A 16922-nucleotide genomic window follows, 5' to 3' on the forward strand; every position below is an offset into this window, starting at 1 on the left:
TGTTTCCAACTTCCTTGTAGTCCTTTCACCTTCTGCTAACAAGGTGATGTGTCCCCAGCCCAAGAGGCTGCTGGTGTGCCCTGCTGATTCTGGGAAGAGCGTGCTGGAGTTTTTCCCCTGCAGCATCCTCACCCCTTGGTCAGGGAGAGGGGAAGCTGGGGTGGGAGGTCTGGCCAAAGCTGCCCAGGCTGATCCCTCTCTACCTTGCAGACCGCCTGTGGACAGAGCCCTTCCGGGAGGAGACGTTTCAGCAGCACTTCATGGCTGAGGTAAGGAGTGGTGCAAGTCCTCTCTCCTTTGCCAGAGGAGGGGTTGGGAGCTGTCATCAGCAGTGTGAGGTGTGGCTGGCTGGATGGGAGCACTGATGGGGATAGCTAGACTTGTCAGAAGAGGCGTCATGCCCTCCAGCTCTCTTTGTGTCCTGGAAATCATCACAGAAGCACTGAAACAATTCAAACTGATGTGTCAAGGTCAGAAATGCTTGATGTCCATTGATGCAAAAGGACTCAGGACGCTTTTGAGTGTTCCTGTGCTTGCTGTGAAGGCACAAGAGTGGGGAGCAATGGTACCTGCTGCGGACCAGGGAGTCAGCCAGGGTGCCACTGATATCACATGGGCTTTGGGAGGATGCTGCTTTATGAGATGAGCTGATGCTCTTGTGCAGCAAACAACAGATGATCTGTGGAGTTTCTAAAAACTAGAGATGATCCCTCTTTTATGTGAGAGACATTGCATCCACTGCAGGCAACTTTTGTTTCCTCTGGAATTATGAAGGATAGAGATGAATTCACTGCTGGACTGCAACTTGAAGGTTGCCTAGGGACCAGTGATCATGACCAGATTACATTAACCCTGGGCATAGAAAGGGCATTCCTAAGCAGTAATTTATATCCTTCATGCCTTGAAAGAGCTAATTTCCCAAAGCAAAGGAAAAATTATGAGTGAAATCAGCTCAGAGGAAACATTTAGATAGAAAAATGTGAATGAAAATGGTGAGCTCTTTCAGAAGAATTTCAGAAGCCACAAAAAGCCACAATTCCACAATCAAGAAAAAGGGCTGTGCTGGCCCAGAGCCCGTTCTGGTTCAGTGACAAAGTGAAGGCAGCAATTAGAAATAAAAGAGCAGTTTATAACAAATGGGAGAGCAGAGTAGATAGCAATCAATATAAATTAGAAATTATGAAGTGTAGAAAATGGGTAACAGAAGCTAAAGACATCAGGGAAAAATCATGGCGACAAATAGAAGGAAAGGCTTTTATTTAGTGTAGTAGGAGAAAACCCCAAGCTCCCAGCAATAGGATAAGCTTATTAGTAGTCAGAGGTGGTAAAATGATTTATACTGGACCAGACATGGCAGAAGCAGTTGGTAAATGTTTCAGTGCTGTCACTGGGAGGGTGCAGGCAGATGTGCCAGGATAGGGGGATGATGAAGTGTCTTTGTAGAAGAGTCATCTGAACATCTGCTAAAGATGAACATCAGGCTTGAAATTCAGAGTTCTCCAAGAGCTGGTAGAGTGTGGGGCATGGGGGAATGTTCAGAGTGGGCAGGGGGGGACTGAGGCAGCCCTGCACAGAGCCTGGTGTGTAGCACATCTGTCAGAGGCTGAAAAGATGGGATGGCAGTTGGTGCAGTGTGTCCCAAGAACAGTCCAGGAGCAGTGTCTTGGAGCCAGAAAGGGAGTGGAAGGCTCTGGGAGGTGCTGCCCTTCTGCATCCTCTGGTAGCCAGGTATGAGCACTGGCTGCAGGGGAGAGGCTGATGGAAGGATGTAGCTGTGTGTTTGGTCTGCTTGGAGGGTGTGTGTCCTCTGTGCATTCATCCCATTCTTCATAAACCCGCTGTTGATGCCATCCTGCAGCAATGAGCTGTGAGATGCAAACAGCTGCTGCCTTTGGTTTGAATGTGATACCCTGTTGTTCCTCCTGATGCCTCCTAGGTCTTGTGTTAGTGAGAAACACTAAACATGGCTTTTCAGCACTTCACCACAAAAACTGGTTCTTCACCCCATCTCTCCTCTCATCTTGTGGCAGAAAGGTGGTCTGGATGACCTCATTGTCTCTGTGCAGTTATTTCAGAGCCTCCAGGTAATTTAATATTCTGTTTGCCATCTCCTAAAAGGAGCAGCAGAAGGAGCTGGGGTCCCTCAGGATGTGCTGTTGGGAGCTGGGAGTGCTGCGAGCAATTGCCATGTCTAGATTTTCAAAAAGATGTTGGACAGTCAGCACAGAGTCACAGGAATGAGCTGAGAACTGGGGATAGAGCCTGGCATTGAGGGATTTGGAAGGGATAGAGCTCTGTCTAGCTTATCAGGGAGAAAACTGAGAAGCACCTTGATTACAGTATGTGTGGGTCTTTACAAGGAGAAAATGCTGGTCAGTGGAGGGCTCTCTTTAATCTTGCAGAGAGCAGTAGCTCACAAGCCAGGCACTGAGATAGAGCCAGGGAATTTTGAGTTAGAACGGAGGTGCTTGGGTTTGCTCCTGCATAGTTGATGGCAGTGGTTGATCCTCTATCTCTTAATGTCTCCAAAAGTGGGCTAGGAGCCTGCCCAGGAGAAAACCAAGTTGCTGGGTTTGGTCTTGGGATGTGCATGGTTGAGCATCAGTGGGCAGGAGGTCAAAAAGAGAGCCCTTCCAATACCTCCATCTGTGAAATAGGGCTACAGATTGTGGGTGTTTGGTTGTGGCTGAAAAGGGATTGTGAAGATGTGGTACAGGACTGGATATGGACAAGTGCTCCACAGCTTTGCTCACTTCCCAGATATTTGCTGTATCCTGCATGGAGAGGAAAGGACCTGTCAGTCCCCCAGGGCAGAGCTGCAGAGCCTCTCGGCTTAGACATGCCCTTTATCTGGGCTTGTGTGCACTTGGCTGTCCAGGGCATTTTAACTAACCATGGGGAGTTTTCCAGCAAAGCCCTGGTAATATTTATATGTTTAGGAAATGATGCTTTCACACACACAGTTTTTGGCAAGGGTTCACTGCTGAGCAGCTGCCTGGTGTTGAGCAGAGCTGGAAGGAGAGCAGTGGCTGTGCACAAGCCGAGGCAGAGCTGGTGGCTTTTATTGGCAAGCCCAGGGGTTCACGCCACCAGGGGAGGGAGCAGGCGGCTGGACAGGGCTCAGTGCTTCGGGGCTTCCTCAGCGCCATTCCCAGCAGTCTAGGACCCAGCAAGTTGGGGATAATTTGTCCTCAGGTGTCCTTTTGGGTTACAGAAGTGACCCCAGAAGGCAGGGTGGGGGGTTTTGAGAGCCTGCCCCAGCTTGGCTATGTCAGCGTTTCATGACACAGTTTATGGAGAGTGTGTGGTCCGACTTGGAGTGAGAAGGGTGAGCAGGTTCCTGCAGCGCCGTGCCCCCTCTCTGAGGAGGGCAGGGACAGGTACATCGAGGACAAGCTCTCGGATGCCATCAGTGCAAATATAGCCCCGCGCCCCAGGATGCTCTGCCCTGTGTATTTTTATCTGCTGCGGCCGGCGTGGGGGCGGCTGCTCCGCACCTCCGCAAGCGGAGCGCGGGACTCGGCAAACAGGACGCGGCGGGTTCACGGCTCGACCCCGGGGCGCGCCGAGGAGGAGGAGGATGTGCCATCAAAACAAGCAACGCTGGAGAGGAAGATAAACAAACAGGCAGCTTCCAGTGTGGCCCCGGCCGAGGGCGAGTGGGAGCCCCGGGGCCAGGGTGCTGGCTGACGTCAGGGCGCCCGGGGGTCAGCATCCCTCTTATTGTTTCCCACCGGGGCTGGGACCGGGGCTGGGACCAGGGCCAGGCACCCGTCCCCCTCCTGTTGGGGACACAGGCCAGCGGGGCAGGTGGAGGATGGCCAGGGCATGCTCTGGAGCCACGGGCCATCGCCACCACCGGGTCCAGCCGGGTACCAGCCTGCTTACTGCCTGCCTCCAGCACCCTGCCTCTCCTTCTTAACAGGAACTAAAAATAACCCCGGGGGAGCGGAGTGGCCATGGTCTGGCTGAGGACGAAGGCGGTGGTGGCCTGCGTATTTTGCAGGGTGGGGACGGCATCCCTCAAACCCACGCCAGCTTAGTGCAGTGGAGAGGAAGCAGCCCTTTGGCTCCTTCAAACGAGGGATGTTTTTAATTAGCACAAGGTAGCTGCGGCTTTGCAGCTGCGGCCGGGCCAGAGCGGGGCCGGTGGCGTGCGTGCGACATGGACTGTTTGCACGCAGGGTGCAGGGCTCGGGGACAACGTGCTGTGGGTGCTCAGCTGGGCTGGGGCCCTTGGCAATGGGCTGGGGAAAGAGCTGGTGGCCACAGTGCTGCTGCTAACAGGGCTGAGCAGTGCAAAATGTGCACAGTCCTGAACAGGTCGGCTCAGGGCAGAGGTGGGATTGGCCTGTGGGGCAGCTTGGCTCTTATGTGATGCCAAGTATTTGTGCTGTGAGCCCCATAGGTGATGGTGTCTTATTCTGGGCTGGGGCTACCTGGGCAGTCCTTGCTTCATTCCTGAGCAAGCTTTGGTCACATCATCCCATCACTGCCCTGGGGTGAGTGTCAGTGTCCCACACTGGAAATGCAGTGGGCCATGGCTGTACTGAGCAGAGTGGGACACACACATGTACTGAAGGAGCTGCACACTGCTGTAAGCAGGAATGGAGCGAGGGCTGCTTGTACTCAGTGCGAGCACATGTAGCAGAGCAGGAGTGTGGGAACAAGTCTAGGAGTATACACGCTGGCACTGATGGGAACAAGGGGCAGAGTGCCACATCTGCTGGCTGTAGAGGACAGGGGACAAGTGCTAGCATGTAGTGCCCACAGTGGTGCCCTTGGGGAGATGTACTGGTGGTCATCACAGTGTGGGTGCTGACCACTGCCTGGCCACCAGCCCCCTGCAGTGTTTGCCATAGAGTCCCATGGTGGTTGGTACTGTGGTGTCATTATTTATTTGCTGAGGCCCCATCAGGTGAGGGGCACCCAGCCAGAGATGCACTTTTGGGACTGCCACTGGTAGCCACAGGCCACTTGCACAAGCAGTGAGTCAGTGGAGCTGCATGCTGCTAAAACCAGGCTTGGCACAGGCAGCCCAGAGCAGCAGTCTGCCCGAAAGTGCCCAGACCACGGGCAAGCAGTGAGCCCCTGGCTGCTGGACCAGGGTTAGGCTGGCAGTGATTGCTCCACCTTTGCCTCTGCCAAGGATGTGGATGCTGTCCCAGGAGCCCTGAGGGGATGGCCCATCTGGGGATGTGGGGGTTTCGCAGCCCAATCCCCTGTGACTGTGGTTGTGCCACTGTAGAGAATGGGTGGCACCTGGACCAGGTACAGGCAGCTGTCTGCTTGGTCCCAGCCTACTTCAGCCCAGTATCACCCAGCCTGGTTTATTTGGGGATGGAGGGATGGACAAGCACCATCACAGCCACCCTCCCTGGGTGTTGCACAGCCCTTGTCTGGCATATGTAGTCTGGCACATGCAGGGAGCTCTCCTTTGCAGTCAGAGTGTTCCTCATCCTCTCCATGCCATGCCATGCTGTGCTGTACCATGAAAAGCTGTGCCATGCTCTTCTGTGATATGCCAGATTGTGCCATGCCATGTCATGCACTGCAGGCAGGAAGAGGGGTGTCACAGATCTGGCAGAAGGGGCCAGACCCTGATCCTGTGGGAGAGGCCCCAGCCTGTGCATGGGCACTGGCTGTGCAGTACTGCTGAGGAACTCTCAGCTTGGGGGAATGATTGATCTCGTGTCAGCAGGCGGTGGTTTGAGCCAGTGCCAGGCCTCAACTCAAATGGGAGCATTGAAGGGGAGAGCCCCTTCCCCCTCCTGAAAGCAGAGCAGCAATCCCCTGCCACCAGCCCCAGCTCTGCTCCCACATCTTGGCCTTTATCAGCCCTGTGGCTGCAGGCTGTGCTCTATGTCAGCAAGGGATGTGGCAGCATCTCTGTCCCCAGCTAATGGGGTTTGGACTGGGGTGTTGCCATCCCCACTGTCACCATGGGCAGAGGAGCGGTGCTGTCCTCTCCAGCTCCCAGCACCTCTTCTGTGCTTGAAATGAGCTGTCAGGTTTTTTTACCATGTGCCTGTGTGTCCTGAGCCCTTCACTAGCTTCCTCCATACCCACAGCTGCATCCCTTCTCTAGTGGCATCCACTGGCAGCTTTTATTGGTGTTTCTGAAAGTTGATCTCTCCCTATCCCATGGGACAAAGCCTCTGTAGCCTCTTCCAGTTGTGCCAGCCCATGCAGGGGTGATACTGAACAGCTGAGACCTCTGGGCAGACCTGGGAATGGGTTGCTCTGCACCCCAGGGGATACAGCCATTGGATTCCTGAGTCTGCCTGCTCCCACTCTGCTCAGACCTTTGCACTCTATGTATCTGTGTGAGGAAACAGGGCCATTCATGTATTTCTCTCTCTATTTATACCTCTCCCTTTCCGTATTTAGTGTGCGCACAGGCAGAGGGGGCAGCGAATGCTGGGGCCACTGATGTTCTTGGCTCCAGCACCGGCTGGAATTTCGTCCTGGAATGTATCCTGGACCACTCTGAAAACACGAATAAATCTCTGTGTGTTGTGTGCATGTGTGTACACAAATACATAGACAACGTATAGACACAGAGCCCTGTAGGGCATTTGTGAGCTTTGCTATTTAAAGGAAGGAGTAGTTAGAGGGTTCTCAGCGAGGCAAACACCTCTGGATCAAAGGGATGCAGAGTGCTCTGCTAGTGACCAGGCATCTTAGAAGATAGCTGGCACTCACTTTGTCCTCTCCAGGGCACCTGAAGCCACCCTGTTCGTGACATGGCCAAAGTAGCATGCCCTTCAACCCCCAAGCAGTGTTCTGATCCCATGGTGCCTACATTTGATTGAGATCTCTGCTTCCTGGCCTCCAGCTTTTCAGTGAGTGCCCCAGAGAACCAACTCCTGTGCTGCTAACACAGGAGCTGGATGATGTAAGGCAAGGATATCAGCCCCTTTGTGGCACAGGGTGGCCCAGGGTTTCTGGAGCATCAGGGGTTGTCTCCAGAAAATCACCTAGTGCTCACAGCTCTTGAGGAGAGATCATGTGGGAAAGAAGGAAATAAATGCTGGATAACAGGTCCCAAATAGGTGCTGAGCTGGGCATCTCCGTAGGATGCTGCAGCATCAGGTGCTCATGGCTGTCTGGGAATGACAATGAAAAGGGAAAACAGAAATTTGGTGTCAGATCCCAAACAGGATGCTTGGCCATGCCAGGAGGGCAGTTCTTCAGGAGGTGCTGGCAGCTGCTTTGCTGTGGATCCCAGATGAGACCCTGGTGGGAGCACCACTGGGTCTCCCAGCACCTTTTGGCCAGGAAACAGGCACCCTTTTTTTAGCCCAGCTCAGGGTGACGGTGGCTTCTTGTCTTCTGGATGCTGAAAAACCTGATATCTTGGGCTGCAAATGCCCACGTTTGGTCTCTGGCCAAAGTCGATATGTTTGTGGGTGGGGGAAATTGGAGCAAATTCCTGCTGTGAGTCCAGCACGTGTGCGAGGGCGTGCGGATAGGGGAAATATAGTTTTCCTTTTGAAAAAAAAAAAAGCCCTGCTTATTTTTATACAGAACTCCAGAAGGGCTGAAGGTGGAAACTTCATCTGTCAGCAGCTTTCACAGGGGAGCGGGTCCCTGCCTGAGTTTGGGGGGAAACCACAGCTGGGTGTTAATGGGACTGTTAATGAATTAATGTTGGCTGCTGGGGGCCAGCGGGGAGCCTGGCTCAGTGCAGCCTTAGCACATGGAGCCCTGCCTGCACATGGGCTCCAGCACAGCTGCAGAAAGCCCCAGCTCTGGGAGCCATGCACTTGGGGAGGTGTGAGTCTCTCCTAGTCATGTCTCACTCTCTGGGCTGTGGAAAGACTTGGCAGTGTGGCCACGTTGCCAGGGGGGAGAGGGTCCTACAGCTGGGAGTGTGGAAACAGCCAGGGTGGGTCTGCTACCTTTCCACTACGGGCCTCTGCTGCCTGAGCTGGTGATACCATTTAAGGTTGGGTCTATTCAGCTGCCAAAACCAAATCTTTAAAGCAATTTAAAGTGGAGTGAATCCTTCCAGGTTTATTTATGGGTTGGAAGCCTGTCTTGCTCAGTCAGTGCAATGTCTGCAGCAGCAGTCTCTGCACAGCACTGCCTATCTGCAGCCCTTCTTGGGGTTATTTCTCTTTCTCCCCAAAATGTGGAGGAGCACCCATGTGAATGTGATGAACACAGCCATGCGCCATGATGGCACTTAGCAGTACCTTTGCAGATTTTTCACAGCTGGCTTGCTGGGAACAGCTCTAGAGGACAATGAGGAGGTCATGCTAGCACGCTCACCTGATGCCAAAAGGGTAGGGTGCAGTGGGGTTCAGAAACAGCACTGTGTCCTGCTTGGACTGGAAGTAAGAGGGAAAATGAGTAGACAATCTGGGAAGGAGAGAGTAAATTCTTTTCTGTAGACTTCTGCTGTGTTCTTCAGGCTCTGTGAATATCTCAGTGAGGTCTGGGCAAGCCTGTGGCACCTCTTGGGATTTCTCCCTCCAGTATCAGATACCTGGTGAACCAAGGGGAAAGACTGGCCATCCTGAGGGATGGGTGACTGTGCAGAGCAAGGGATGACAATGCCAAAGAAGGTATGGCCATGCTGAGGAAGGAAAGACTACACCAAGAAAGGGATAGCTATACTGGAGAGGTGAAGACCATACTGAAGTAGAAATTACCACGCCCAGCATGGGACTGAGGATGAACTGGTTTCCCAGCAGAAGATGCTCTTATGGATGGAGAGAGACAGAGCCTCCTCTGCTGAGAGGAAGGCTGAAATAATCTGAGCCCTTGGGGACTCTCCTTGTTCCCCAGGAACAAGCTTGTTGCTTGATGCAGAGACCGCTTTGTCAGACAGACTCTCACCAGAATAAGGAAACCTCTCTGGGCACTTGGACCCAGTACCTTTCCTGGGACCTTGTGCTGGTTTTTCTGAATCAATCTCCAAGTATGTAGCCAACAGCTGCTATCCAGCCCCTAACCCAACCAGTGGCAGTCAGGGCCTGGAGAGGTCTGTGGCTGGGCCCCTCTGGCAGGACTGCTCTTTGCAAGGGTGGGCTTTGCACAACACTGGAGAAGGTCCTTCAGAGGATCCCAAATTCCAGCTTGGAGGGACTCTGAGGCGCCTCTGTGCCCAGCTGCCTGCTCTTGCAGTCCAGCTCTGGCTCCACTGGGCCTAGAGTCCTTCCCAACCCTATCTCAGACAGACGGATATCCCAAAACCCACTGGTCCCAGGGGCTCCCACTCTGGGTCCCTCTGGCTGAATGAGGTGGTGTGCGTGTGCCCAGACTGTCCCCTCCTGTGACTGTACAGTACACACAGCTAAATATATGTCCGTGCAGATACAGGAACTCAGAGGGGCTGAGTGATGCTCCTTTTCTATACCTCTTTTCATGGGGAGAGCTAATGAGATTCATGTCATTAAAGGGCTGATGTTTTGTGGGATGGGAACCTTTTAAACGGGATGTGTCCTGGCTTAGTCATGGCAAATATTTACCAAAAAAAAAAAAAAAAAAAAGAGAAAGAGAAAAAAAGGGACATACCGTATAAAATTAGAGTTCTGAAAATAGTATTTAGACCAAGTGAGAGAGAGGAACCTAAAACAGAAAATACAGCCCAGTCTGTTCAGGAGTCAGGGGAAGAGAGAGCGGGGAGGCGGGGGAAAGCCAGAGATAAAACGAGAGAAACCTCGGCAGTAAAAACAGCATCTTGGTAAATAGACTATTAAAAAAATTCTGACCCGCTTTATGGCTTTCTTGGCTGCCGTTCAGCTGAGCTGCCCTGGCCGGCACGGAGGGAAGGTAGCAGGAGCCGGCGTCTGTGTGGATGCTCAGAGCCCCGGGACGCGGCTTCCCCCCGCCCCGCAGCAGCCGCACAGGGCGTTAAATTTAGCCACATAATGATGGCCCTGAGGAGGCAGCCTTTTGTAGCCACACTGTAATTACTGCCTCGCTTATAAATTTTATTTTTCTTATTATGTTTCCTCCTCCTCCTCTGCTGGGGAAGGGGTGGGGGGGGGGTCTCCCACACCCCTGTCAAACCCACAGCTCTCTGGAGAGAAGGGGGTACCAAGGGATGTAGGGGAAGGTGGGAATGACTGCCCAAAACCTGTGCTGCTCTCCTGCCCCAGTACAGAGCTCAGCCCTGCATTTGGGGATGGGGGAAATATTGAGCTAACCCCAGTGTGGTAGGGTCCCTGCAGCCTAAAGCGTGGGTGTCTTGACCCCCCTGATATTTAGGCTCGCCCTCTCAGGCTGCTTTAAAGATTGAGTTGTGCAGGCAGAACCAGGGGATCTCTGGTGGGGCTGTGAGCCCATGTCATAGCCAGGCAGCCAGGATCCCCACAGAGTGTGGGGATGCAAGGAGAAGTCTGGCCCTGCTTGGCAAGTCACCAGCTCCAGCCCTGCTGCTCGCCGAGGTGGGAAAGGCAAAAAGGGCGAGGGGTGGCCCCCGCCACCTCCTGCCAGGAGCGGGCAGAGGGTACGGCTCCTCTGCGAGCCAGTGCAAGTGGGGGACAGCTTCAGGCCGGGCAAGAACGTGCCAGAAAAGGTCTCGTTCCCCTCTTGTTTTCCCAAAACAAAGGAAACAGCCTTGCATTGCTGGAAGTCGCGTGCTCGGGCTGTGCTAGCTTGTTATCATCCGATAACCTGGCGACCTGGGAGCTGCCCTGCTCCTCACCCGTGGAGCCTGCACTACGGGATGCGAACAGCTTCCGCATGAGCTGCCCTTTGCAGAGATCCGTTTTCCGCTCCCCGGGATCGGGGGGACAGTGGTGGGGGCTGCCATGATGGCCCTGGCTGGCCCCAGGCTCACCATGTGCCTGGGAGGAGATCTGCCCCTGCAGGTGGTGATGGATGGTGAGGGCAGAAGAAATGCAGAGATGGCAAGTGCCTTGGCATTGCCCAGGTGCTGCCATACCATGTGCAGTGTAGAAGGAGATTTGGGACTGTGCTGTATTTTGCTTTGTCCCATCCAAATTCACAGAGAACACTGTGGCCAGGCTTTGCTGTGGAGCAGGATGGGCAGTGTGCAGGGCAGGAGGGGCAGGGATCCCTTGGGGTATATAGTGATGCCTTCAGGGAAAGGACCCTTGCAAACTGCCAAGGAAGGCTGTCCAGCACCATCACTGCCTGCTTTCCCTTCCAGCTTTGCCCCTTCTCCCACGCTCTTGCCTTAGGGAGGATGCAGTGATGCCAAGGTGCCCTAGGGACTTTGATGGGACTGGTTCACAGTAGCATTCATCTGTCACTGTGGGGACATGTTTGGGGGAGCATGTCCTTGGCGGGGCTGTGTATGGTGCACGTGCAGACCCACAGCAGTCTCACCCAGCAGTGCCCAGGGGAGCCAGCTCATCCCAAAGCAGCCCCTTTCTCCTGCCCTGTGCTATAACGCCTCTGTTCAGCACAACGATGACCTGAAGCAACCTCCATCCCTCGCTCAAGTACCCGTTTCAGGGCAGGTAGGACAATACTAAATCAACTCCTTTAAAGCCTCCTGACCTGCAACCCCACGGACGTGCTGGTCTCCATCCCTCCCTCATCTCCTGTGGGCACGCTGGGGTCTGGTGCGCTGGCCAGCTGCCCGGGCACGGGGCTGCCTTGGCTGCTGGCCAGGAAGCTCCTGGCCTGGCTGGGTCTGTGCCCTGACCCTCCACCCCACTGCGGGGTCCGTGGCTTGCACCCGGCGCCAGGGATTCAGCACCGAGGTGGTCGCAGGAGTCCCCAGGGACAGGAGCCACCACCTCACTGGTGGTGGCTTGGGAGCCTGGAGAGCGCCATGGAGCAAGAGACAAAATGCCCTTTCAGCCTAAGCCCTGGAAAGATGTCTCTGTGCATGTGTGTGTGTGCAGAGGTTAATGCCTTTGGCCCTGGGGAGAGGAGAAGAGAGGAGAGAGCATGGGCTGGCTCTGTCCCCACTGGGAGCTGGGACCCATCCCTGCACGTGTGTCTCTGCATGTGCCTCTGTGTGCCTCTGTGTGCCTCTGTGTGCCTCTGTGTGCAGGAGGCTCGTGCATTTCCGTCTCGGTATATTTACATACGTCATGTGTGTATCTTACTCATCACTGTGTTTTTCTTTCCTTGTTCTTGGGTCTTTCCCCCACCCCCGCCGTGGATCTATAATTCTTTTGGCATTTTATTCTTCACTTCTATTTTTTTTTTGTTCAAATCTACGGTTTTAGAAGTTGCTGCCTCCTTAGGAAAATAAACTGTATTTTTAGTGCCTGTCTGCAAGGCTGCTGATGCTGCCTGCCCTTGCTCATCGCTTACTCACTACTTGTTAAGCTTTTATTTACCCCTTTGCCTCGTGCTGGGGTGTGGAGGCAGCCAGCAGTGTGCTGGGGCTGAGCAGCATGGCAGGAGCATGCCAGAGCTGTCAATGAGTGAAAGGCAGCTCCAATCTGGCCTTTATTGAGGTCTGGGTTTGCGTAGCTTTGGAGCAGCCTGCCCTGTAATCAGTCAGCCACCAGAGTTGGCTAGCCTTGTAATAAAGTAGCTCTATATTTATTTGTTCTGTTTATATGCTGCTCTATAATAAGTTGGGAGTCTTCCCCACTCTCCCCATTTTCTTTGGGAAGTTCCTCTGGGTCTCTGAGGGGATCTAACATCCTGTGTGCAGTGGATGCTTGGGGGCCCTGCATCCTGCGAGCTGCTCTGGCCACATCTGGGCCGTGTGCCTTCTGCTCCCTGTATCCCATACACCCCAATGTCCAGCTGTTCCCAACCTCTCCCCAGCACTCCAGCCCCATTCCTTGATTCAGAGAGCCTCAGTGATTCCCCTGGCACCCCACAATCTCCCCATGGCCCCTTCTCCTCCATCCCTGTTGCCTCCAGCACTGCCTGTGTGAGTCCCCCTCCCTCCGTCTCTATTTCGACCTTGGGTCTTTTTAAAATACATTCATTAAAGGGAGCTCAGTTGCCCTTTCCCCAGCGAGGCTGAAACACTGACAGCCTGTTCACCCGTGTGTCTGTAATTAAACTCAATCTCTGGGTGAATACAACAATGTGACTGCACAGAATAATTCCTGGAGATCCTGACGCCGAGGAGGAGTGTGGCCTGTAAGCAGCCCATTCACGCCTGGCTTTCTATAAATACTTTACTATGTGGCATTAAGAAAACTTCAAGCCCTTTCACCCCCCCTTCTTTTTTTTTTTTTTTTTTATTTTTTTATTTTTATTAGTGCTACATAATATAGTAATTGTGTGACTAGAAGGTCCCTCCTGTGCCTGCCTGGGTTCACAGGCCTGACCTTGTGCTGCACTGGCCGAGCATGGGAGCCATGCCCAGGGACTGCTGTGCCCAGGGACCTGCCAGCCTTGCCAAGGGGATGCAGGTGTCCTGCAGAATCCTCCATCCCAGAGCTCTGCAAAGATAAAAGGCTTACATCCCTAAAACCCTTCCCAGTGGTGTCCCTGCTGGCAGCAGTGCTTGGCTGATACATGTTCTGTGGTCCTGAGAGCTGTGGCTGCTGGAGGGAGATACTGATGGATACTGGGGAAAAGGGAGGAAGGACAGGCATGGGGGAGCATCGCTGCTTTCTCATGGCTCTCAGTGTGGCTGCTCCTCAGTTCCAGCCTGGTAGCTCTCTAACCTGGGATCCTTGGGAAGCCACAGGGCAACTCCACAGGTCCCATCATGCCCAAGGACAGGGGTTAAGTGTGTACCCAAGTGTGAGCAAATACCACCTGCTGTGCCCTCTGCTTCCCTGAGGTCATGCCTGCCCTCCCCTGGACCCTGCTGATGGCATGGCTGAAAGCGTGCTCAGATACACCCAGGTCTGGGAAATCCATCCTCTGTCTCTGTAATCTTCATTAATGATGCTTTCCAAAGCAGACATACAAAACAATTTTCTTCAGTCATGGGGTGTGCCAGCCCCACACACTGCCCAGCTCCCTGGACAGCATCCCTTGGCTGGCTCCTGGGACACTGTGACTACAAGTGCCTGTCATGGTGCAGAAGCCACAGACACAGAGCAGTCAGCTCCCTGCCTGCCTGGCTCTTGCTCCCTATGTTTTGAGACCTCGGGATGGCAAAGAAAGCAGGGCTCCCCTCCCACTCCCCTGGCCAGCTGAAGAGCTGGAGCACAGAGAGTGAGGACATGGGCAGAGGGTGGGCATCACATCCTCACTCTGCCACCTGGCTGACGTGAGGATATCACTGTGTTTTCATGGCCAGGAGTAATATTAGGAGTAATCTTTTTGCTGTGTTGATGTTCTTGAAAGCCACAATGGACATTAATATTCATGAGGCCACTCCACCTCATCCATAGTCGCGTAGAATCCCTGGACAATGTGGTCCCTGCATGTTTTCCACTTGTATGGCAATGTAATGCCCCAGAAAGTGGCAACATACAGAGCCAGAGCTGAGCAAGGTTGCTGGTGCAGGATGAGCTGTGGAAATTTGGGGACCATCTCTCCCTGGGTGCTGCTTTGTTTTGTGGCTACCTAGTTTAGCTTGAAGATAAGCAGACCCACAGGTAGTGCCCTGTAACAGGGACCTGCAGTGTCCCCACTCAGCCTGGCATTTCTCCAGCTGCTGCAGCCATGTTCCTGCCTTGGCACCCCTGCCTTGGTGGGGTAGCCTCTAAGCTTGTCCCACAAAAACTGCCCAGTGCCTCTGGAAGCACTTGGGCAGGGTCTGCATCTGGTGGTGCAGAGTAGAGTGCCAGGAGAATTTCAAGTGCCTCCCATCCCCTCCATCTCTCACCCCACCTCTGTCTGCTTTGCTGCTGAAGTTCCCCTGCATGGCCCCCATCTGCCCCACTTCCCCGATTTATTTTGTGAGACAACTCAAACTGCCCCCCCAGCCCCAGCACTAGGGGCTTGGAGCCCAAAGGAGGAACAGCCTGAAGGCTTTTGCATCCTCATCACTGCCACGCTGCTGCACACGGATGTCAGAGCCCCGCCTGGCAGCGCGGAGCGGCGGCGGTGGGTGACAGGGACGCGGCAGATGGCGCCCTGGCTCCGGCCAGCGCCTGCAGGATGGGCTGCGGCGGCGGGGGGGCTGCGGAGCCGGCACTGCCCCTCTGCATCTGGGCACCGCATCCTGCATCCCTCGGGCTGCACTCTGCATCTGGGCACCGCATCCTGCATCCCTCGGGCTGCACTCTGCATCTGGGCACCGCATCCTGCATTCCATGGCTGTGCTTTATGTCCCGGGCACGGCATCCTGCAACCCATGGGCCGTGCTCTGTGTCCCAGGCACCGCATCCTGCATCCCTCTGTGTGCCGGGCACCGCATCCTGCATCTCTCTGTCCCAGGCACCGCATCCTGCATCCCTCTGTGGCCTAGGCACCGCATCCTGCATGCACAGCACTGCATCTCTGCAGCCTGCCATTGCATCGCTGCATTGCCCTGGCTGCAGCCTCTGCGACAGAGATGCTTCAAAGCAGCAGGGCTGGTACCCACATGGTGCTGTCACCCTGGCCAGTGGTGCAGCAGGAGTTGTACAGCCAAGGAGCTTTCCCCCATCACTACGGTGTCATCCCATGTGGTTTAGGAACACAGATGTGCCTGCAGCTAGTCTCGCCCTGCATAGGTCCCTGCTAGCTTTTCTCAGGTCAAATGCATCAGGGCAAATAAGTGGGATTTGGCTCCAAATTCCGGGGTTCTTTGCCTGGTTTTTTGCTTTAGCCAGGCTACAGGAAGGGAAAGGTTTTGGTGAGAGCAGCAGAGAGCTGGGATCCCAGCTGCCTGGCCTCTGCTGGGGCAAGGCACAAGTGGGTGCTGCCCAGCACAGTGTGAGCAACAAACAGCATCAGTGGCCACAGCACACCTCCTCTCATCATTTATTGCTTTCTCCTCAGAAAAGGCCTCTGTTTGCCTATTTGTTTATGATTTTGCTGCAAAATCTGTTGATAGAGAAATCAGAAATTCTACTAAAACCTGAAGTGATGGTATTGCTCCATCATGACCATGCTTAACCAATGCTCAACCAGTGCTGTCTCTTTCATTCCAGCTGGGATCAGCAGTTGTTCTCTCAGACATCAATACCACTGTGGGCTGTTGTCATCCACAGCAGAGACCTTTGTCCATTTCCCCTCTCCAGCCTTTCACTTGTCACTTTGATAGCTTATCTTCAGGCTGCCTCCAAGTTCAGGGGTACTGGCCAGGGTCTCCCCACAGCCAGGTCCCCTGAGGGTTTGAGCTTTCTGGGAAGCTCTGGAAAGATTTCCCAAGACCTGCACAGTGGTCTGTCCCATGCAGCTCCACAGAGAGGTCCCTCCCTCACTTCTGGAGGTTTCCCATTGGCTCAGGTCTCAGCAGTGTGAGCCAGGGTGCCCTTCCCCTGGCTCCTTATCTCACCAGCCTGTCTGTGCAACTCCCGGTGCTGCTGCCTCCCCTGCCTTTTACTTATGTGTTTTTACGGCTCAGGGGGAGCCGTCCTGCCCCAATTCCCTGCATGCTCCTAATTTCATAGTTCTCTCCATATATCCATATATATCCATATAGCATTTGATACAGGTTTTATGGGCATTTCCATACGTTTTACAGACACAGCCATTACAGAGCCAGGTTTCACCCGAGAAACCTCAGGGGAGCAGAGCACTGAATCGCCTTAGTCTTGGCCCCAGAACAAGGCTCTCTTCTCTCCCTTGCTGGGGCTGCCGCTATCAGCGCTGCAGAGGGCTGGGGGACGGCTTGGGGCTGGTAGTGCCAGCCTTGAGAGCCAGGATGCTGCCTGCAGCCTCATCCATCCTGCTTCTTGCAGCCTCATGCTGCGAACCCCAGGGCTGTCACTTTGCCCTTTGCTCCCTTTCCAGATGGATGCTACTGGCAAGGCACTGCTTTGAATTCAGGACCACAATCTCTATGGCTGGGTTGCCAGCATCCAGCCTGTTTGCCTGCCTGTTGGGCTGTGCATCTGGCTGGCTGTGGGGACTGGAAGTCCCTGGTTGTGGTGCAGAGAGTGATGCCATCCCAGCTGTCAGAGCAGGGACAC

General features: G+C 54.2%; 1 protein-coding gene across 5 annotated transcripts in view; it reads left to right on the top strand.

The window, feature by feature from the left end:
• The window catches only part of LOC306804741 (non-homologous end-joining factor 1-like), a 48358-nt gene that overhangs the window by 12014 nt on the left and 19422 nt on the right, over positions 1–16922 (top strand). For all 5 annotated transcript variants that reach the window (XM_079311703.1, XM_079311707.1, XM_079311704.1 and 2 more), the window contains one exon: positions 211–269. In XM_079311703.1, the coding sequence (XP_079167829.1) occupies positions 211–269 (59 nt within the window). The remainder of the gene's footprint in view (positions 1–210; positions 270–16922) is intronic.

The sequence above is a fragment of the Erithacus rubecula genome, assembly GCF_903797595.1.
Source record: "Erithacus rubecula genome assembly, chromosome: 8".
In the NCBI taxonomy this organism is placed as follows: domain Eukaryota; kingdom Metazoa; phylum Chordata; class Aves; order Passeriformes; family Muscicapidae; genus Erithacus; species Erithacus rubecula.